Source organism: Neophocaena asiaeorientalis, unplaced genomic scaffold (assembly GCF_003031525.2).
Source record: "Neophocaena asiaeorientalis asiaeorientalis breed wild unplaced genomic scaffold, Neophocaena_asiaeorientalis_V1.1 scaffold649, whole genome shotgun sequence".
In the NCBI taxonomy this organism is placed as follows: Eukaryota; Metazoa; Chordata; class Mammalia; order Artiodactyla; family Phocoenidae; genus Neophocaena; species Neophocaena asiaeorientalis.
In genome coordinates, this window is record NW_020173202.1 from 660,016 (window position 1) to 684,062 (window position 24,047).

Below are 24,047 nucleotides of genomic sequence, written 5' to 3' on the forward strand. Positions count from 1 at the left end.
CCATATACTAGGATTTATCTTATTTCATATTTTGCTTTTATTGAACTTTTTTTTGGCTTCCTTTATTCTCTTTTCCTGTTTTCCTTTGGTCATTTTGAGTATTCTGCCAGTTTAAAAAGTTAAACATTATATTTTCGTTCTTACTGTGGCTACCCTCTATTTAAAACCTATAATTATGCATATTTAGCTGCAGTAGTAAACTTAGAAATGTCTTATTGTGCCCTTATAAGTCAGGATTTCCTGCCCACGATCAGGTCCCTTGGTCTCCCTCTTCCCTCAGCCCCATAGTGCTATTTTAGTTCTAGACTTATGGACAGTCTGTTTCCCACTTGGGTCCTATAGTGGACTTTACCTAAGCACTTGGTTATCCTTAATTCCACACCTCTTATAGCAATCTCCTGGATTTGTCTCTTTTCTTGTCTGAAGCCTTCCTTCAAGAGCGTTTCCACTGTGTGATAACATTTCTGAGGCCTTATATGAGTGAGAATATTTATATCCTCACATCTGAGTGACAATTTGGATTAAAAAATCTGACATTCAAAGTTCTTTACTTTTACTACTTTAAAACCATTACACCACTATCCCCTTGTACCATTTCCCTACCAGTCTGTCTCTTACTCCTTTATAGGTTAGGGTGAAGATAAAATTTATCGTTCAACCAGGACACATTTGAGAGTGAAGAGGGCACTACCAGTAATTAAGCTTGGGCGGTCGGTGTAAACCAGGATGACCCTGCGTAAACTGAGACATAATACTCTGCTTACTTACAGGTGGTTTAGTCACCCCACTTATAGATGATTAATTCTTTCTCTCTGGAAGCTTTTAGAATTTTCTTTCATTTGATATTCTTGGGTTTTGCTATAACACTTTTAGGTGTGGTTTTCTCTTTTTTTAAATATTTATTTATTTATTTATATTTTTGGCTGCGTTGGGTCTTAGTTGCAGCAGGCAGGATCCTCTGCTGTGGCCCGCGTGCTCAGTAGTTGTGACCCATGTGCTCGGGGGTTGTGGCACGGGGGCTTAGTTGCCCCGAGGCATGCAGGATCTTAGTCCCCCGACAAGGGATCAAACCGTGTCCCCTACATTGGAAGGCAGATTCTTAACCACTGAACCACCAGGGAAGTCCCTAGGTGTGGATTTTCTGTTGTCCCCTACTTGGTCTTCTATGAATTCTTTCCATTTGAGCCATATCTTCCTCCCTCCCTCCCTCCCTTCCTTCCTTCCCTTCCTCCATCTATGTCCCAGTGACTCCTGCTGTAATTTCTTTCACTCCCAGACTCTTTATTGTAGTCAAATGCAGAGAGTCACTTATCCTGCCAACAGGAGCTCTTTCAGTCTATGTGAGACGTATATTTATTATTGCAAATTTTTAAAAAGGATTTTGTTTTGCACCTGTGTCTCCAGTACATTTTAATTTTTGAGTGCTTTCACAGCCTTAGGCACTCTGGGCCTGCGGAGTCAGGAGCCCCACCCCCTGGCCTTCCCTAAGAAGACATTACACTGGGCTAATCGTAAAGGATATTTCCAGATGCCCATGGCTCTACTGACGTCTCATCAGGAATCGTGGACATGAAGCCTAAGACGTCACGTCCCTTGTCTCAGGATGGTTAGAGCTGCTGATTGCAAACAGTGGAGTCTACTTGGACCAGTTTAAGCAGAAAAGGGATTTACTAAATGCTTTGAGGTCCACCACGGGATCGTGCAGAACGGAAATGAGTTTTAAGACTATGTTTCCAGGACCAGCACCTGGACCGTGCGATGCGACTGGACAAGTGAGAAAGCAGCCTCCACCCGATTGAAGCCTGGGCATCTGCTGCCGGAACTGACGCCCCTTCTCAGTGACGGAAGCTGCACGGGGACCCGCAAAGTGGACGCTGTGTGGACAGCCTGCTTCCTGGGATCTCGCTTCCAAACGCGGGGTCACCTGGGAGGCCTGTGTGGCACAGAGGGAGCCCTCCAAGCCTCCCGGCTGCCAGGGAGGCTTAATTAGAAAGACTTTTAGAAGAAAATGGAATGTGGTTGGATTTAAATGGAGCAAAACTTGAAAGACTGGATCCATCCATTATAGACTGTTATTATCGTCTATATAATAATGCAGATTATTATATCTGTAGTGCTGGTTTAACAATACAGAGGAGGGACTTCGGCAGGCCCAGGGCAGGTGCCTGGAGCCTGTTTGAACGTGTTTCACCCCGTGCTCTTGTTTCACTCTTGGCCAGAAGCAAAGATACTACAGCGAAAAGTCACTGCTGCACACATTAGACTTCCAGCTGGCTCGCTTGGACCTTTACCCTGACTTCTGGCAAAAATTGTGTCAAAAGTGGTGCTGCTCTTGCAAAGTAAGCACATGTGGTCAGGCTAAACTCTTGTGTTTTATTTGTATTTTAAAAAACGTAACTATAGTCACTATAAGGTTTGAGGTGGGTGAACTACTTAGAGGGTATTTGATTGTGCTAGAAAATATATTAAAAAAGCAAACCCTGCATTTTGACTTCTGAGCGAAGAGAGGATTTCAGACAAAAATTTAAAAAATAAAGAGAGCTTGTTTTTACATGTGTTGCCTTTGCTTACCCTGTGGAATCTTGGGACCATGTGTCTCCTCAAAATCTCCCTACAAGAAAATTAAACACTGAGTGCATGCGGTTAAGGAAATACCAACTGAGAATTATTTGAATGTATGTAATGTAAGCCTTGGTGTGAAAATACAGAGCGTGGTATGCAGAAAATTTGGATATTATTTTTATTTAAAGAGAAAAGCGATAGCTCAAAAAGGGCACAAGATAAAACTTGCACGTCAGTACCAGATTAAAAAATTAAACTATGTAGGTTGTAACAGTACTAGAAATTAAGTAGGAAAAGGTAGAGTTGATTTGTTCAGCCAGAACCCATGAGTGTAGACAGACTTCACCGTCTACACTGGAGAATTGAAGCGATCATAGAGATGGAATTTCCCGGATAGTCATTTAACTGTTAGCCTGGCCTCCAATTTCCTGTACTAGGAACACGAGCCAGGAGCTGCCACCTTCTAAGAAGTAGCAGCTGCTAGAATGCAAGAGCCTTCACAATGAAAACAAATACGAACAACTGTGTTGAACTCTACATTGGGGAAGTGCTTGCGTAGCAGAGACAAAAGATTATTTTAAGTGAATTTAGAACGATTACTTGGAACCTACATACTTGGGACGTTCATTCCAAGGACAAAGAATAAGGGAAATTTCGGGCTTGTATTCAGTAGTTTCATTGTTTACAGTAATAAGGGTGTGACCGAGAAACCATTTTTCTTTATATTGTTGGGTAAAGCAAGTAAGTAATGAAATGTTTGTGTTAGAAATAATGCAATTCAGTATAAAAGATTCAATTACGAAAGTGAAAGAAAGTAGAGGTACTATAGTAGAATTGACAGGGAAGTATCAGTATGAATGCATGATTTCTTTTTAAAGTCCTTTTGGGTACTGTGCGCTGAACTGGCCAAGGAGCCCTGTACCTCTAGCAGCAAGTGGGTACCGAGAGCCCGTGTGTAGGGCGCAAACCCCACTCCCCATATACATGGAGCCCGCGCTCCCCCTACACGTAGAAATGTCTTCGTGGTGGGGAAGCGAACATTCAGAGTGGGCAGGAGGCATCGTGCCAGGAAACGTGGAGGCTTAATGGGATCAAAGCCCAAGAGACCTGGAGGGGGGCTCCCAGTGGCCAAAGTTACGACAGTTCAGCCAAAAAATGATAATAAACACTGTTGATAAAAACACTTTCAATCTATGAAAATTCGTGAGTCTGTTATGCTCAAAAGGGAAACTGCCAGAAAAATTAATTCAAAATAATGTGTTACAACTGAAACAGCTATTGAACCAGTTATACTTTAAAAATTGGGCAGAAAAGGAAAGAATTATTTATCCTGCCTTTTCAGTAGGGCCCATGTCCAGGTTAGGGTATAGTCTTAGTTAATGGAGTAAAGCCCTAGTTTATAGAAGGCCCTCTGATAACTGGCATAGAACACCACTGTCTAGCGGCCCTCATGAATGATTAGGTGAGAAATACTAGTTGGGGCTGAAATATTGTCTCGATGGCCTCAGCTGGACCTTCAGAGCAACTGAGAGGAATCAGAGCCGGGCTCCATCAGGAATATAGACCAACAGCCCGTTTTGTGCCCACCGCCTTAGGAACGTTTGCCCAAGGTGCCTGCCAGCAAGCAGGTCTTGGCTTTGAGATCAGCTTTTGTAGTAAAGCTCTCAGGGAGGGTAGCTGATTCTCATGCAGCTTTTCTGTGGAGCTGGGAGCGCCATCACAATCCTGGGAGCCCCGTGGCCACCCCTTGGCCGGCACCTCCCCCCAGGCCATCCTCCGCCCTCCTCCCACCCCCCATGGCTCCAAGGCCACGGCCCTGCCTGGGGCTACTGCCCCCCAGTCACCAAGCTTTGCTCTTGTTGGCTCTCTCCTGGGCCTGAAAAAACAAATTATTTTGAGACAATGAAATTGATCTCAGAGAGGCAGCAGTGGCTGGTGGCTTGAAGCGCAATCTTAGTTCCCTGACCAGGAATTGAACCTGGGTAGCCTGGATGGAAACCAGGAATCCTAGCTGCTAGACCAGCAAGCCACCAGACAAGCAAATTTTCCCTGGCTCTTTCCCCCACTGAAAAATGCATTTCTCCCATAATTCAAAAAGACACATGCACGCCAATGTTCACTGCAGCGCTATTCACTATAGCCAGGACATGGAAGCAACCTAAGTGTCCATCGTCAGACGAATGGATAAAGAAGATATGGCACATATATACAATGGAATATTACTCAGCCATTGAAAGGAACTGGGTCATTTGTAGAGACGTGGATGGACCTAGAGAGTGTCATGAAGTAAGTCAGAAAGAGAAAAATAAATATTGTATATTAACACATACATGTGGAACCTAGAAAAATGGTACAGATGATCTTATTCGCAAAGCAGAAGTAGAGACACAGACGTAGAGAACAAATGTACAGACACCAAGGGGGAAGGAGGGGTGGGAGGAATTGGGAGATTGGGATCGACACATATATATTATTGATACTGTGTATGAAATAGATAACTGAGGAGAACATGCTGTATAGCACAGGGAACTCTACTTAATGCACTGTGGTGACCTAAATGGGAAGGAAATCCAAAAAAAGGGGATATATGTATACGTATGGCTGATTCATTTTGCTGTACAGCAGAAACTAACACAACATTGTAAAGCAACTATACTCCAATAAAAATTAATTAAAAAAATAAACAATGCTGATGGGAAAAAGAAAGAAAGAAAAATGCATTTTCCCCAAGGAGGCAAAAGCTGTAAAAACAGGTACAAGTTTATTATTAGAGATACGGCACCACAAGTGGGAGAGCACACAGAGAAGCAGTTTGTTTAGTTAAGACAGAAGCAGGGCAGAGATGCACCCCGGCAGAGAAAGGGTGTGGGCGCCCCCCACCAACGAGGAGGAGCGCGGTAAAGAGGCAGTTAAGCCATTGACAGGACACTCCTTCCAGGTCTTTGTTTGCCTTAGGCCAATTATCTGGTATCTTTCTCCACACCTGACCTCCCCTAGGACCCTCCCCACCGTGCGTGTGCAATCCATTCCAAGATGGATTCCAGCCCAGAGGCCTATGGGGGGCCTTGGCATCACATATTATGGGGTGGTGCCCCCTCCTTTTTGACCCCCAAGGAGCCTTTCTGCACATGCGCAATGTCTCCCTTGCCCCAAGGATGGGAGATAGGTGACCTGTGGATCTATTACTCAAACAAGGGTTAGCTCCTCTCTGTTCCTGCCGCTACTGTTATCTTAAAGTGTCCTCAGGAGGCAAAATCCAACTATTTACCCTGGTCCTGTTGTTACTTCTATCTCAAAGTACAAACAGAGGGCTGGTTGTAAATATCTAGCCTGGAGCCCACTTGCCTCCCGCCTCAGGAAATGTAACCAGGAGGCTGGTTGTAAATGCCCAGCCTGGAGCCCATCTATCTCCAGCCTCAAAATGCCTGGGAAGAGCTCTGATGTAATGTCGGGTGTCAGGACCTCAGATGTTGTAACAGCTCTTGCTGCTTTCCCGCTACTGTCTGCAAACCTTCCGTACACATGCACCTGAGAAAACGACTAAGAAATCCTGGATGAAAATGTAGAAAGTCAAAAGGAGTCATTGAACTCTGCAGGGAGGCGTGTGGCAGCTGTCACCACCGACGCTTATCACCCTTTGCTCCCAGGGAGGCACACGTCCCAGCCCAGGACCCACGCTGTGGGTGGGAAAGATGGGGCAGTGCAGGACGCACTTCACGATGGTCACCTCTGTCCCGTGACTTGTCAGAGGAAGGAAATGCTCCTGGGCTGAAGCCCTCGTGGCACTTTGGCCCTGACAGTCAGTGTCCCTTATCATGGAGGTGGCATAGTGCATTCGTAGCTTCAAATTCTCTCTGTATTTTATTATTTGAAATGAAAAATATTTTGAGATCTTGAGTATTTTTAGAGACAACGTTATATGTGGTAATTTTAAAATCTGGAAATGTATTTTTACCGACCCAAATCTGGGTCCACTTGCCCGCACGGTAAAGCCAATCCACTGACCCCGGGCTGTGGGGAAGGAAAGTGCAGAGTTTACTGCAGGCGCCAAGCAAGGAGTCCAGACAGCTTGTGCTCAAAACACCCGAACTCCCTGATGCATTTCAGGAAAGCATTTTCAAAGGCCAGCTGAGGGAGCAGGGGGGTCCCAGGGTGTGTGATCAGCTCGTGCAGTTCTGATTGGTTGATGGTGAGGTCACAGGGCGGGGTCACAGGGGTTCACATGATCAATCCTTAGGTGCCAGTAGGGCTGGGGGCTACGTGCCCATGGTAGTCAAGTAGTTAATTTCTTCCATTTGGTGGCGGTTTTAGCATCTGTAAAACAACTCGGGAAAGGTGCATCAGATACTATGATCTGGGTACTTCAGAGCGGAGCTGATGAAGAGGACCTGGGGGAGGGGCCTGTTCCAGGAAGGCCCCATCGGGTCCTGCTCGGTTACAGGATCATTGGGCTTTTAGAGTAATTGCATTTTGCATCAACCCAGTCCTTGTGTTTTCATGTTTTAGCTGTGCAGCTGTTACTGTAAGTGTGAACTCCTATTCATTGTTCATGTATTTACGTATTTACATTGCTGGCAGTGTTCTCTACTAATACACCCCCAATGCTCAGGTATGATGCCCTGAGGACACCCTGAAGGGAGCAGGCACTGCTCTCACAGTGTAGACCAAAGAGCCACATGTTTTCTTTTAACTTTATTGGAGTATAGTTGATGTACAGTGTTGACCACCAATCTGTGATGACACACTTCAGATGTCTCCACAAGACAGAGCTCTTTAAGTTCCCAGGAAGAGCACTGAGCTTGCCCAGGCCCTGGAGTTGGTGCTCCCAGGAAGGCTCCTGTCCAGTCCCCACGGCAACGAAGTTTTCATGCCGTTTGGTCAGTCTGCTTGACTAGGCTTTCAGTTATAAATGGAACGCCCACTTGTTTTAAGTGTCCTGTTTGCTAATGAGACACTGGTCACTTTAAAGGAACCAAGAACTTTACAAAATCTTGTTCCAGAGCAGTTTTTCCTGTTGGGTGTCGACGCTGTAGGAAATTAGGGGTCGGATGCCAGCCGTGGAACACTGCACACCCTGCCCCACCTTTTCTCATTGTTCACTTGGAATCCTTGCCTCTGTCCTTGCCAGTCCTCGGGACACTGTGCTCAGAGAAAGAGGACAGCTGGGGGCTTCCCGAGACCCCATCAGGGAGCTGCCAGGGTACGAGACCCACGTCCTCTGTCTGGGCCCCTCAGGACCCTCTCTGATGTGGGCCGTCCACCTTGCGGCTCCCACGGGACCCCTTCCCCGCACACCTTCTGCCCGCGCACACGCCCTGCTCATCCGTGTTCATTCAGAGCATTAGTGACCTTGCTGGCCTCTGCCCCATTTCCTCACCAGGTGTGAGAGCAGCTCAGGGAAGCAGACCGTTGACTGACGTTATCGGGCCCTCTCCTGCTCCCATCTCTGCAGCATCTCTCCCGGGCCTGGGGCGGCATCTCGGTTTCCAGCTCGGCTGACCCCCGCGGGCTATCCCTGCTCCTCACTTAGCACTAGAGACAGGTAGGTAGGACGAGTTTCCCAAGGTGAAAAGGGAAGCGGAAGGTCCAAAACCACAAAAGCTAACAGTGGTGACTCCGGACAGACGGGACAGGAAGAAAGGCATGAGCGTGCTGTGGCTCCTTTGTATGCATCTGTATAGTTTGAATTTCTTACCAGTTATACTACTTGTATGTCAGATTAAGCAGGACGCACGGCTTTAACTGAATTAAACCCATCTGGGCTCTTATCGCCAGCTGCTTTCAACCACCCTCAACTCCAGCGAGCTGTGGAGGAATGCGCCTGAGGGCCCCCAGCCCCGGGTGGCGGGGCAGACGCAGCCGGCGTGTCAGGAGGCCCCGCCACGCACACCCCCTTGTACCCCGTGTGGAAGCGCACCAGTCCGGCTTCACAGGGCTGCGTGTGGCTCAAAGAACGCATCCGAAAGCGCTTTGAAAGCGGTGTAACGCCTCTGAAGGAAAGAAAAAGTGACAGAAGTGATTCAGAGGGGACAGGCTAGCTGAGGAGGTGCTGGGACACAGACCCGCCGACGTCAGCCCTGCGCCTGCTGCTCTCGTCCACTATTGCCAGGAGATGGGAAACCGTGCTCACGTTCACGGTGAAGGTTGAAAAACTCCAACTAAGTGCGTGATGTGACCTGAGGCGTGAGGACTGTGCTCTCAGGACGCTCTCGGGCCGCGGGTCCACCCCTGCCCCGCAGAGCTGGCTGCCTGCCCAGAGGTCAGCCTCCACTCCCGGGGCCCAGCGCGGCACTGGCCACCAGGCCGTCGACACGTGCTGTGGGACTGCAAGCCCCACGGCTTCCCTGGAAACAGCACAGACGTTAGCTGACCTGCCTCGGGGGGAAACTCAAGCCCAGGATGCTTCCGGGCAGCCTGCAGTCAGCTAGTTTGGGGCAGTTTTAGGCGCAGTGCTTGGGTGCCTTTTCTAATACCTGCCCATTGCAAGAGCGCATTATGGATAGCTGGGAACGTGGATGCTTTCCCGAAACTGGCCCCCAGCTTGTCACTTCCCTAGCCATCTTAATCATTTTCAAGGAGCTCCACTTTTCACCTGTAATTGACCTTTTAGGGATATGGTTCTTCAGTTTCTTAAAAGGCATTTAATCATGCTCATTTGACAAATATTTAAATCATTTATTGCCATTAATTTACAGCATTTCAATATACACACTGCATGGAAATACAAATACCTTTTCAAACACTGGCAATGTGATTTTAGCTATGTGGCCAGCTGCCAGCTGTCTCATGGTCATTAAACGAAAGGTCAGGATTTCTGAGTACTTAAATGCTGATGGTTACAAATTTTGTTCTCGTCGGTTTTTCATTAAGTAACTTCTCACAGATAACATACATATTACTGCAGACAGAACCACCTCTGGGAATCATTACATTGATCGCATATGTGAGCTGTGCTTTCTGAAGAGAAGTAAAACATTCAGTACTTGAGTGGGTTTGGGAACTCCCTGCTATTTCTAGAAGAATCGTCTGGTTAGTAAAAATAGCATTTCGCATATTTCTCTTAGCAAGACTATCCACTAGGGCGGAATCTGTGACGCAGCGGCAGCTGGCAGTGCCACTCCTTCAAGAAGCCGGTCCTTCATTTTCCATTGTTATGCTGAGGCATTTTTAGACATCCTGGGAAGGAGCACAAAGACAAATGCAATGGGAAACACAACTTCACCGCCAGCCTCGAAGGCCTTGGGGGGCTTTAAGAAGACACCTTTACGTTAACGTGTATTTCAACTCGCGATGTCGTAATAACAGTAATACCCTATTTCATGCTAATTTTCACGTTTGATAAGTGAATTCTCATCGCACTGTCTCAACGGCGCAGTCGCTTCTCAGCGTATTTCTGCTCCGCGAGTCTCCCCAGCTGCAGTCACAGCCCGCCCCGCGACAGACACAGGCCTCCCCAGCTCCTCAGAACACAAAGGCTCAGCGGGATCTACTTACTCGTGCCGGAGCAGCCGTCCCCCCTGGGTGAGCTGGGCTACCTCGTTGGTGGCGTGGCAGGCGAAGAGCAGCCAGTTGCGAGGCTGCACCTTGTAGGCGAATCTCATGAACGTCAGCGAGTAACAGCAGAGGGCTGCCGGGGACATGCAGGACAGTGACCTACAGCCTCCAGCTGAGGGCTGCCGGGGACATGCGGGACAGCGACCTACAGCCTCCAGCTGAGGGCTGCCGGGGACATGCGGGACAGCGACCTACAGCCTCCAGCTGAGGGCTGCCGGGGACATGAGGGACAGCGACCTACAGCCTCCAGCTGAGGGCTGACAGGGCTCAACTGCCTCAAAAAAAGAAGCTCTTCTGCTAAAACCTTTACAGATGATAAAAGCTATTGCTTAGATGCTTCCATGAATGGGAAACTCATCAGATGGTTGGCTCCCCTGTTAGGTATTCTGTTACTTATTACTTAAACAGTTAAAGAACATAATGGCAGTAAACTGACATCAGTTCTAACCTCCTTTTCTGTCCCCTAGAGTGGTTTATAGTCCCTTATCTGAAAGAACTGCTATTTAATCCCCTCAACGAGTTTTACGTTCAAATATCAGGATTTCAAGTAAACTTTAAGATACCTTTTCCACATAAAGTTCAAGAGGACACACTCCTTAACTAGGGGGACTACATCTGAAAGGCAAACGGGACCTTAACAAATACTTCCAACTACAGTAACCCTTTTCCTTCCTTACCATGAGGAGTAACACCCATCAATGACGTCAGGCGCTCTACGTTACTTTCTAATAGTGACTTTAGTGTCTGGTGCTACAAACTTGAAATGTAAGCAGGAGCTGTATTATGCTATAATTTTATATATAAAGATCCTCCCAATTATTCAAATCTGCATCCTTACCAAATGTCATCCGCCCACTGATAATCTCCGGAGACTTTTTCATGTCATTGATGGCGGCAATGGGAAGACCCCAGTTGGCTACTGGGCCCCAAAAGTGCTGTTAAAAAATGAGGGGAGAAAGAAGAGGAAAAGTGAAGACAGAGCATGAACAGCTACAACTTCTCTTAAACAGTGACGTGCAATGTGCGGTTAACTGGGGAAGGTTACCGCGCAGGCGTTCAGTGTGCAAGTACGGGCCTATGAATCAGCATTTCTCACAAGGTGAGCGCCCCAAACCAGAAGGGATCAGACACTTTACCAAGGTCCCTACCAGCTTCCAGATCACAACTAAGTAATCTCAGACCGTCCCGTTTAGAGAATTTTCAAATGAGATTCAATTCTTACACAAGTCACTCTTGCTACAACTTAAACCTGTTACGACCATTCTCTGTAATGTAACGTTTAAATCTATCAAACTTTTTTCAAATTTTCATTAAGGTATTTATTTGTCAACATCTCTTAAGATGCAGACCCTAAGTTGGATACTTTTTCTGAAGAAAGTAACTTCATAAGGGAAGAACTTGCTTTTCAGCTCATACGAGCTATATGAAGATCAGAGAACCTAAAAATCTACACTCAGAGCCCCAGATAATGAGAAATTAAACTGAAAATTAATTCTGAAGCAATCGGAACAGCCTATACTTAAGAAATGATCAGGAGTTTCTCATGCACGGCCACGGCCGTCCCAGGGTACCGAAATGAAGTCGTCCACGTTGATCAGTAGCGACATGCAACTTAGTTTAACTTCCGAGGTTGAAATGAGTCCAGGGGCTTTCCCCGTTAAATTAAAAATTGTTTTATTTATGTACGATTTGCAAATAATGCTTTAAAATATGAAGGAGGGAGTTCCCTGGCGGTCCAACGGTTAGGACTTGGTGCTTTCACTGCCCTGGCCCAGGTTCCATCCCTGGATGGGGAACTAAGATCCCGAAAGCAGTGCAGCATGGCCAAAAAAAAAAGTGAAAAACAAAAAATAAAATAAAATATGAAGGAAACCACACAGTTTTGGGTGAAGACCCTTTTCAGTTATCAGAACATTAAACAGTGCTTTATTTCTGCCTATCAGAGCATTTAAGATACACGCAGACTGCAAAGTACCTTTCTAGACCAGCATTTCTAATACTGACCAAGAGTCATTAAAATCCAAAAACTCCGTAAGAATGAGAAACAAGGAAATGCAAGAAAAATAAGTGAGAATTACCTTCATCATGATTTAAGAATATTTTGAAACATTTACATAACGTGTTTAATGTAAGCACGAGGCCTCTGCCTTAAATAGCTATAAAACTGTCAGAGCTTTTCTACTGCCAGCATGGTGAGTACTGCAGAATCCCACACCTGAGTTATGGACGCTGCACCTCAGGCACAGTTGGTATAAAGAATCTTTGAGGTTCTGGGGAAGGCTATTTAGTCCTCCTGCTTTCAGACTGGATTTTGTCTCAGCTACTCATTGCTGACACTTTAATGTTTCTTGTACCTAGATGAAGCCTGGCCATTTTCCTCCTTCCTCATCCTCCAGACCTCTGGTGATGGAGTATCTATCCCTCCTCACCTACCCACCTGTTTCCCCTCCTGTCCTTTCCTTTGTGTCCCTTCACTTTCAACTCTGTTACTCCAGTGATGTTTCTCTCCTCCTTTTTTTGACCACGTCAGTCTATTCCCATCGCTTGGCTGTTTAATCACTTTCCACCGCTCTGCTCTACTCTGCACGGTGGCCCCCAGATCCCCGCATTATGCACTCAGCGCTGCCCTGAGGGGCTCAGCCATGCCAGGCGTCTGCGCTCACAGCTGCAGCCAGGTAGTAAGAGGCCACGGCATAAATCTGAAACCTGAGGCAGCCCGGGGGACTTCTGGTCACAAGACAGTATTCAGAGTTTTACTGTGGTGAGTGTAGGGTTATATGAAGCAGCGCTCTGCAAGTTAAGGGCTATATATACACTCGTGATTATAAGCATTGAGATATACTTGAGACAGTTCATAAAAAGAACATAAAAGGCAAAGATAATTTCAACACTAGTTACTAAAATATCTAACCACAGGAAGTTAATAATGCATCTTTTCTATGGAGTACAAGACTCTAGTTCCCACTTCCCTTTCCTGGAATACATGTTTGGTCTGTGCTCTGTCAGATACTCGTCAGTCAATGCACCGGTCCTGCAGAGAAGTCAGTGTCCAGAGTGGAACCGGAGGACCAAGGGGTCACTGGAGGTGCCCTTAGCCCGGGACCCACAAGGATGTGGCATGATGGCTGTCTCCTGTCCATACTCTGTTAATGCAGAAAGTCTGCAGAAGCCCGATATGAAGTAGCGACGGGTTCTTACCGTACTATTTTGTGAGGAGTCACCGAGGTTCAGACAGGAGAGACATGAGGGGAAAAAAAAAGAAGATCAGATGCTTTGAAAGATTTCGGTTACTTTAACCTCATACACGTATTCAAGTTTCAGTAACAGAACTACAACGCTAGCAGCACATATTCTCTTCTTTTCCTTGAGAAGATCTAGTGATATTAGGTCAATAACTTTGACCTAATGAAAGTAAACCTGAATTTTATGAAACGTAAACTTAATCCTTAGAGTGGAGCTATCCAACAGGAATATAATGCAAGTCACGAACAGGAGTCACATGAAATTTAAAAATTTCTAGAAGTCATGTTAACAAAAGTGAAAAACAACAGGAGTTAATTTTATTATTTATTCCAACATTTCTAAATATTTTAATTTGAACACGTAATCAATAACAACCTATTGATGAGGTATTTTACATTCTTTTTCGGCACTGAGTCTCCGAGATCCGGTGGGTGTCGACACCGCTGCACAGCTCAGCTCGGACTGGCCACCCTCCACGAGCTCCCCTGCCACCTGGGGCTTGTGGCTCTCAGACTGGACAGCACGGGCTTATAGGGGGCATTTCTTTGAAAACGACAAGTTGGAGAGAAGCACAATGCTGCAGAATTCTACCAGCAACGGACTTTCCATTTTTACTTACCAACAGGCCCTCACCAGAATGTAAGCTCCTAAAAATAGGCGTGTAACTCCATATTCTGTTCACAGCTGAAACTCTGGCCCAAGCGGTGCCCAGAATTCACGAGGCACTCAAAAAATGTTTGCTGAATGGATGAAGAGAAAAGTCTTCTAATGTTAAGTGAATTGTTTTCCTGAATGCTAAAATTAATACCATTCAGAAATACGTCGAATTACTTTTACTTCTGAGATGGCAATTCTTCTTTTCAGGATATAGCTTCATTGTTCTGATAAGGCAAACTCTTAAAAGTGTAGCTCCTGAAAGAATCACTGAAATAAAATGATGAAATCCTCTATACACACTGTCTCGTCCAAGCAGCTCCGCTAGTTGTTTTGATGTAGAGGTCAAGGAGGTTCTAATCTCCAGCATGACAGTAGCTGTTGACGATGCTAATAATATACTTCAAATAGGTTCTGTTATGAAATACGAACAGCCTAGAAAGAGTCCGTCTTTCAACGTTAAGGGCACTGTTTTCATAGATAACGTTTCCACTGCGGTAACAAATTACGTTGCCAAGGTTGTATTTCACAGCAAGTCCAAGCTGAGCACAGTGTTTGGACGGCAGAGAGGGCGAGTCCCTTATCGGGTCAGAGGGCAGGATCCAGTAGTTTATGGACTACAGTCACCTGTGGTGTCACTCTCCTTTGTTCAGGATCTGAACACAGGCCTTTTATTTATCTATAAATTACCAATGGCACATTTTTTTCCTACAAAAATATTTTAAAAGATGTTTTTCTTAAAATCGAACTTGTCAGCTCGGAGATAATTGAGTTTTCAATTCCGGACTCTTTCCTTGAGCTGTGCAATAGTTCAAATTCGACCCTGTTTTACAACAGGCAGGTTATAAAGGAGTGCGAAGGAGGAATAACTTCTGCCATCATACCCTGCTCAATCCCAAAGTCCTATGTGAAAGCGACTGCAAAACTAATGTTGATCACGTCACTTTAATAGAGGTTTAATGACGATAAGCCAATCTGAGGATAAATTTATTCTAAACATCCCTGGGAAATACAAAAAGCCACAACTCAGCATCCCTTAATTCTATGTCAGAACTGTGTCCAAAACATGCATCAAGTACTCAGGCAAAAAATCTGAGAAGCATACTTGTGCAGAGCCAGACTGGACAAGAAAAGCTTCCTAGTGTGTATTAGTTTCTGTTCCAAAGAAAGATAAACTTATAAGCAACACAAACTGCAGCTGGCGGACAATAATGTTAAAACTGTGTGGAAAATACCCTTGACTTTCTCTTTATTCGGTATGTTGCCTGTATTTTATTTCAGTGAAGGTTAAAACAACCTCAAAATGCATAAGGGTTTTCTTGGTTCACTTATGACCTTGAATTCTTGTGGAGGAAAAACCGATCTCCCCCGTTAAGAATGATGATGGAGGTGACAAAGGAGGATGACTACCGTGAATAAACTTTATCCTCTGTTTCTCCTTAATTTGGAATACTGTTTGTTTGGCTCCACGTTTCTTCTAAGCTCATTTTTATTTCCTTAGTGTCTTCTCGGCATTGCCAATCTGTTTCTTCCTTTCCTAAAATTACTGACAGTAACTGTTAGCTTTCTCTGAAAGTACTGTGAGTAATTTATAACTTGCTTACACAGTACTGAAAGGATCTAAGTGGCAGCCTAGCATAGTCTGTTTATGTCATCACTGAGGGCGGGGTAAGGCTTGGAGACGCTCTAGACTGCAGTTCTCCTACAGGCTGAAAACGCTCACTGCCATTTCAGTTATGCTCAGCAACTTGAACCTCATTTTCCAGTCCAAGTTAAAATGAGAGGGAGTTTTAACAATCAGAAGGTGTGGTATTCAACTGTATTTAGGTGGTCAAAACTAAACTGGACGGCAGAAAAGAGATTCCTGTGGCCAGTTCTGCTTCAACACTTTCAGCCTCAGTAACTTTCTGAAGGTCATTTACATGGCAGGGAAGTAAGGCCAGGGGCGGGTATGCAAGCAGCATGGCAGAGAAGGGAGGCAGACACAGGAAAAGCAGGTGCAAAGAAAGTACCTGAAACCTTCTTTTCAAAACCATTTTTGTGCATAACCATTTCCCTTTAAATCTTAATGTCATCTTAATGACATTCCTGTTTTCGCTTCACAGGTTTGGCGTCCAGAGGGTCTCAACTTTTCCGCCTGGTTTGGATCTGTTTTTCCATATGGCAGATGAAGTGTTGGACTACCTGATGTCTGAGGTCCATTCCAGCTCTAATATCCTATAACTTGTGAAAGACTCCCTGTTTTCCACTGCAACTTCTCACTTGGGCAGTAAATATAAATTCTTAAAGCTCTCCTGGAAACTAAGACGTTAAAATAACTTAGAATAGATAACCTCATTAACTGGAGAATATTCACCGCCAACAGCCGACTCACTTCGGATTTACAAGAGCATGCTCACTGATTAACTGATTTTCAAATACTCGTGATCTAGGTTCTACCTAAGGAAACATTCTTTGCACATATATCCAAATACATATGTGCGCGTATACCTCTGTTCACTTCTCTGAGGGAGGGGAGTAAATCTCTAGGATAAATATACACAGACCTTGACCGACTCGGTCCCTAGAACATACATCCTACCTCAAAACTTAGTTGCTCGTTCTAATTTATTTTTCTTAACCAAAATTCAGGAGGGAGAATAAGGGCAAAAAAGAGACAGCTATCTTCTTTTACTCCACCAATAACGTATGTGAGGAAATAGCTTATTTAAAAAAACAAAACAAAACGATAATAGAGATCCAGGAAGTTCCTGATTCGAGATTCTCATTAAGGTAAGTAAGAAGAAATCAGTGAAAGGAAGGATGGAAGGCATCAGGAGCACTGGGAGCCCAGGGATTAAACACGGAATACTGATAACAGTAACAAAAGAACATTTACTTCTGTAATATACACAGCGCTGTGCTGTGTTGTCAAACAGCTACCAAAGCCCCAACACCAAGCAATTTGTCCAAGACTACACAGCTGGAAAGCAAACGGGCTGGGCTGCAAACCCATCATCAAACCCATCACCTATAGGTGTAATACTACTGCCATCGCTTCCAACAAAAACTGTCAGGAATTACTTAACAGTTTAATACTAAGACCCAAGTTAAATGCCCCAGTTGTCCCAGTAATGCCGTTTATAGCTGTTTTTTCCCATATCAGATCCAATCAAAGTCCACACACTGCCTTTGGTTACAGCCTGTTCTTCTAACTCCCGTTCCTCGATGAAAAAAAAAAAAATCAACATTTTAAAATACACTTGGAAATTCACTTTAGTAAGAAAGACATTTCAGTCTTGTCCATAAAATGTAATTGACAGGAGGTTATAATCTATGTAAAATATGACTTTAAATTTTTGCTAAAAACTTCAACTATGTTGTTAATAAAATGACTTTAAAAATTCTAGAGCAGTTTTAGTTTGGAAAACCTCTACACCCCTTCGGCAGGCTGTAAAAAGAACTCTAGAGAGCTTGAGTTGTTCAGGAGTGCAAATGACTGATGAGGCGAGAAGGCACAGGGCCCCATCTCTGATTGAAAGAGAATATGAAATTGTCTCCTTATGGCTTTATTTATTTGCCAAAGCAAAGCAGGGGCCGTAAGCAAGAAGACTAGAGGAACAAACAGGGGAAATGTTCCTCTAATAAATGCTGGGGAGAAGGGACTCCTTTCTGGAGGAAAAGCTAATGAAAGAGCTGCTGCTGAGCGTTTTGATATCAGCCCAGTCACTCAATCACTGCTCTGCAGGCTGGCATGAAGTCCCCCTGCTGCCAGGAGCAGCAGGGAAGACAAGGCCAGTGGACATCTCACTTCACCTGCTCAGTCCACAGAAGGATTTCCAAGTCAAAATCGCAGAGCTTTACGCCTCATGAAACTGAGCAGGACCCTGCAGGGCCTTCCTGAGTACAAAAGCCCCTCTGTGTCCCCCGTTTCTTGTTGTAGAAAAAGGCTTTAGTCTTCCAGGCCTTCCCCAAGTTCCCAAGGGCGGACTCAAGCAGTTACTAACAGGGAAGTGAGGGAATGCAGGAAGAAGGAAAAGCAGTTAAGCAAGACAAGTAATGACAGCTTAAACAATAGTTCAGCGATAAAACAGAGCCCTAGTTCCTCCTGAAGGGACATACGTATCAATCTAACACATATCTTTGAGTTGTTCTGCAGGAACTAAGGCTCCCACCCAGGTGGAGGATGGTCACTACATTCCCACCACGAGAAGCAGCCTTCAGACTAGCTGGAACCAGAAGGTTGACACTGAGATTGCCAAAATATCACCCTGTTACCTCACCACCCACCAGTCAGAAGAAAGTCCACAAACCGATCACGCACCCTGCAACCCTCACTCCTCATGTGTCTTTAAAACCCCTCCCTGAAAGCCATCTGGGAGTTTGCGTCTCCTGAGCATGAGTTGCCCCTTCTCCTTGGTTGGCAGGCGCCCTGCGGTAAACGCTGCACTTCCCTTCCCCACAGCCAGTGTCAGGAGACCGGCTTTGCTGTGTGCCGGGTGCACAGACTCAAGTTCTGTTCAGTAACACTCACACTTAAGATTTTAACTTTTCCCATATCAGTACACTTTTTTAAATGTTTCTGCTACAAAAATAGCAAGATGTACTAGAAATACGTAGTGATTTGGGGTTTCCAAGTATTTTCACATCCCAACCAGACAGGGCACTGTCATTAAACCCATCTCACAGACAGGGTAACAAAGTCCACCGGGATTGCCTGCTGGGGATCCCTCGGCTAGAAGTCATTCTTCAGAATCCTAGCTGGATGTCCTACCAGGCAGCACTATTCCTGGACACTGCAATTCTCTTTTTTTCCTCATTTAGTCAGACCTTGATACAATTAAAGCAATACTAGAAAAGGCATGTAAACATTAAAGCTACATGAACTTAATCTTTGAAAAAAGGTTACACCATATATCAAAGTATTCAATTGAAATACCTGGCTCACAGACACCTGGCTAGTAAAAAAAACATACATTTAGAAAAGCAGGGCTAACTCTCTTCATTGAAAATACATATATTTTACAAATTCTTCTTGTGTAATAGAACGTTAGGTAATCATCAGCATATTTCTAATATGGATACGACTTTATTCTTAATTACATCATACAGTTTTACCCTTAGCTGTACTTAACTATTAGGAAGGCTCATACAAAGGAGAAACATTAGTAAAACCTAAGGTAATATCTGAAGTCATAGAGAAACTTGACCGCAGGGACTAATAACACAGCCTCCCATGACCACTTTCCTCCGATCTCCCCAACACATTACTCTGATAAATACTCTGCTCCACTGTGCTAAACATCTATCCTAATTAATCATGGTCCTATGCAAGTACACAAAGTTCGTTTTTGGAAAGTCAAGAGTGAAGCTTCTGTTTCCAAATTTACCACGTGGCAGACAATTATTTTTCTTACCCTACTGCCCTTTAAAATCACAAGCAAGCAGTATTTGCAACAAAATTCCGAATTTAAAAAAATAATCCTTTTTTTTTCTTTTACTGGTAAAATGAAGCTACCTTCATACTGTACCCTATGGATAGTTATTTCTCCTCAGCTGTCATCACTTCACCTCTTTACTACACTAACCTGTTGAAAAACACTGCAGCCCTACACTAACCCAGGCTTTTAAAAAAAATCACACAAAGAAAAACTAAAATGTATACACCTAAATAAACTATATTAAGACGGTTTTAAAGTTATATTAAATAAATGAAATAAAAAGCAAGCATCTCAAGATTACAGGCGAAAATAAAATACAGAAAGTGGGACTTCCCTGGAGGTCCAGTGGTTAAGACTAGCGCTTCCAATGCAGGGGGCGCAGGTGGTCCCTGTGCGGGGGCGGGATTAGGACCCCGCCTGACGAGCGGCGAAGCCAAAAAATAAAATAAAACATAGGAAGTAGGCTTTTCATCCCGCCACTGCCCTTTCTTTCTCATTGAAAGTAAAGACTTAATGGAAAGCAGAATATTAAAAAGTATGCCCTTGGTTGGCAGAATATTCGTATGTTAGATTTGATTCCGTCCCACGCTTGACGTCCTGAAGCTGCGAAATCCGAAGGGCGAGGTCGACCGGGCAGACTCAGTGCCCTTGTCGCGGAAAAGGAGCACCTGCGGCTCACCTTCCACCGAGCGATGCCAGGACGCGCCCTCCCAGCCCGCGCCCGGGGCAGGTCCGCCGCACACCTGGGCACACACCTGCCGAGACCCCGCTGCGCGGAGCCCACCCCGCTGCCCGCACCCTCGCGGCCCCTCGTCCCGGCGGCGTCGGCTCCGCACCCCGGACCCCTCGGTGGGTCCGGCCCCGGGGACTCGTCACCTCATGAGGTAGTCCCGGAAGTCCTTGCTCCGGACATAGTCCGCCGCCTTCCGCACCAGCGCGCCCGCCATGGCCGTGCCAGACACCAGGACGCCCGCGGTGCCCTCGGCGCCGCTCCTCCGAGCCCAATGACGCCCGGCGGAGCGGACAGCGCGGACACCACAACCGCCCGCCGGCGTGCCTCACGACAGCTCGGCCCCACCGTACGGTCGCGGCCCGCCACCTGACTCTGGGCCAATGGGAGGGCGCAGGGCGGGAGGCGGCGGCACGGATTGGCTCGCGCTCGCCGCACACCTCCTCCCCGCCCCTCGGCAGCGCGTGGGGGCGAGGCTTGCTGCCGTAAAACGGCCGGGGTCCGGCGGCGATTGGCTGGTGGTTGCCAGGCACCCGCGCTGGCGCCCTCCGGGCTGGCAGATGATTGTCCGAGGGCGCGCGGGACTGCCCGCCGCCCGCGTATCGTGGGCCTTTGCAGCATCCGCGAGCCCCCGCGGCCGCCCGGGCCTGCAGGCTCCAGATTGGAGGTGGGCGCCGGGAGGAGCGCAGCAGCGGCGCGCGGGCTGCGTCCGCAGTTGCCGCTACACGTGCCGGAGAGCAGGTCCGCTAGCTCTGGACCAGCGCGGGAACCGCAGCGCCACGTGTGGGGCGCACCGCGTGGAGAGGGAGACGTGGGAGGCTCCGGCTGTTAAGGGCTTTGTTTTGTTTCTGTTTATTGTAAATGTTTTACCCTGGCCAAAACTGTAGACGGCTGCGTCATCTAAAATGCCCCGGATGAGAGCATGGGGGCAGAGACCCTTGGGCATCTCTAGCAAGGACTTCAGTTGGAATGTAAACACCATTATTTTTGATATGGAAGGATTGGAAATGAGTTACATATCCATCAAAGGGACAGAGTCAAATCGTGGTGCATCCATTCCATCATCGAATACTATACGGTAGTTTAAAAGAATAAGGGAACTATGTGTGCTGATATGGAAAGATCTTTAAAATTTATAGGGAAAAAAATCAAGGTGCAGAATCCTGTGTGAAGTATGCCAGTCATTTGTACATAGGGACAAAGAAAGTATAAATTTGTCTCCAAAGATAGAGGAGAAATGTTAGTGTCTACCTGTAGGGAGGGCTAAGGGGGTGAGGGATGGAGGGAAACTTCACTGTATACCCTTGTTCCTTTTGGAGCGTGTAAAATGAACATATGCTGTCTATTCAAAATAAAAAGCATTAAAGAAGAAACAAAATGCCTTTGAGAGTTAAAATAGCAGTCGTTTCATTGAATCAGATTTATTTCCTGTTAGGCTGTCTATGGGTCACACCTAACCTTGATCTTCTGTGAAAGTATGTCTTAATACATAATGTTGCAATCCCATAGTAACACCAGGAAGGCCGTTAGATTCCACTGGTGCTTTATGGTGGAGAGAGGAATGTACGACCTAGAAGGACCAAAGCAGTCTTTATTATTCATAATATCATTAATACCTCCCATTTGTTGACCAAGAGGCACTTTATTTTTGGCTGTGTTGGGTCTTTGTTGCTGCGCATGGGCTTTCTCTAGTTCCGTCGAGCGGGGGCTACTCTTCGTTGTGGTGCGCGGGCTTCTCATTGCGCTGGCTTCTCGTTGCGGAGCACAGGCTCTAGGCACGCGGGCTGCAGTAGTTGTGGCACGCGGGCTCAGTAGTTGCGGCGCACGGGCTTAGTTGCTCCACAGCATGTGGGATCTTCCCGGACCAGGGCTCGAACCCGTGTCCCCTGCTTTGGCAGGCGGATTCTTAACCACTGGGCCACCAGGGAGGTCCCAAGAGGCACTTTTCAAATGTAATTTCTCCTCCTCACATCAACCCAGAAGGTGGATGTAAGGAAACTGAAGGGCTTTTTAAATAAAACCAAACTGTGTCTGCCCCCTGCCATGTGAGAAGGGGCTCCTGGATCTCAGTGGTTCAGTCTTATCCCCTAATATTTTTCTTTCCCTCATGAGCAGTGGTTCTGAAACTTGAGCTGTCAGAAGAGCCCCCAACCTCAAAGCCTCAGGAGGTCCAGAGTGGAGCCCTGAGCCTCATTGTCAAGTGACAGCACTTGGAGAAAGGCTGCTGAGGTCATCTGTCCCAATTACTGCTGTCCTCTCTCGGCCGGCCTCGAAGACTCAGCTTTCCCATTTGGGCCTCAGCTGGGCCTTTGAGCTTTCCATTGGTTTCCCATTTTGTGGAGGAATGTCAACTGGAGTATTTAAGTATAGGAATATACTGGATAAAGGAATATATAAATGTCCTACTAGGTAGCTAACCTGGGATCTGAACCCAGTTCTCTTACTCTGAGAGCCATACTTTCTGCACTATTTCAGATGGTGGGACAAAGAGGATTTCATGTTAATAGTATCTTTGCTGCTTTAAATATGGAGCAGGCAGTATGGGCTAATTAATGTATAAGAAAACATAACAGTAGATAAGAAAGCCAGCTACATTATTCCTAAATCTTCAGAAAGGCCCAACCCTCCGTGGTCCCTGCAGGGACAGAGTATGGGAGGTGAAGATGCAGACATCACTGGCTACTTTGAATCCCAGGTTTGCGAAAGTGACTGCAAAGGCCTAGCAGTGAGTGGGGAACCCTCATGCCCATCCAAGTCCAGGAAAGGCGGTCACCGCCGAGGCTGCGCTCTGAGCTTCCCTGTTGGCTGAGGAGCAGACTGTGAGCTTTGACAGATTGCTGAAGCCAGAGGTTGGAGGGAGGCTGGCCCCGGGTTCAGAGCACCCTCATGGCCAGCTCTGTTAGTACGGACTGTGTTTACCTACGGTGTGTGCAACGGCAGTGCTTGTGCTGTAGAAGGGCGGGGATGTCCCCTGGCTGGGTGTCCCGTGGAAAGCTTCACGGCATGCAGCTCCGTGATGCTTCGTACAGAAGAGCTTCCGTATGGTATAAACAAGCTGTATTTTCTCACCTAAGTATCAAAATAGAAAAACAATAAACAGTAGGTCTAATTATGAGCTGACACACTGAATTCCACAGGTCACAGACCATATAATCTGTTACGATGAAAAGAGGAAACATCTGAGGAAGTACTTAGTGGATGATAGAAGTGTCATAAATGTAAAGAGGTCTTGTTTTTGTCCTTCTGCCGGGTTTTCTTTTGTCCCAACACCCGCCTTTCTTGGGTTCCGGTTAGGCAGGCACGGGTCAGTTTGGTTAGCTTAGAGTAAACCAAGCAACTCCAGGACTTCGACGAGAGCCATGACACTTAAATTCAAAAGCCAAAGTACCTTTTGAATCTGAAGGCATAATATCTTAGCCAAGTTAGCTCTTCCTGTCTGGCCTGAAATTAATCCCCCAGCTGCGCTGCCCACAGGGCTTGGAGAATTAGGTTCCTCCCGGGTCACTGTTCTAGTCCTGAGGTCAGGGAAACCACACACTTCACAGGCCAGGAATCTTGACTCTGCCTAGCGATTCAGTAATTTGCTGGTGAATAAATGGCAAAGAAATAAAGGGAATAGAAACATCACTGTTTTGCCCTTCGTGTGGAAATGTGTGACTCAGGCAATCATCAACGGACAGAACCCATCCACGGAAAGGTGAGAGGAGCTGAATCCGCCCAAGGTGCCCGGGTGTCACCCACAGTCGCTGGCTGCTGGTCACGGGGAAACAGGCTCCACACACCGTGGAGACGGACAGCTTTCCGCAACTCCTGTGTCCTCTGGAGTTTTTAGGGGGGAAATGGTGAGAGCAGTTTTCTAGGTCAAAGGTTTTCGAAAACTTATT

General features: G+C 46.2%; 1 protein-coding gene across 1 annotated transcript; it reads right to left on the minus strand.

Moving 5' to 3' along the window:
• Positions 1-9,213: 9,213 nt before the first annotated feature.
• On the minus strand, positions 9,214-20,511 carry MPC1 (mitochondrial pyruvate carrier 1). The gene is made up of 5 exons (XM_024744914.1): positions 20,310-20,511; positions 13,315-13,318; positions 10,955-11,051; positions 10,057-10,189; positions 9,214-9,738 (listed from the first exon to the last, which is right to left on the minus strand). Exons 1-5 carry the CDS (start codon positions 20,378-20,380, stop codon positions 9,714-9,716), a joined length of 330 nt encoding a protein of 109 aa, XP_024600682.1. The 5' UTR covers positions 20,381-20,511; the 3' UTR covers positions 9,214-9,713.
• Between the last annotated feature and the right edge of the window lie 3,536 nt (positions 20,512-24,047).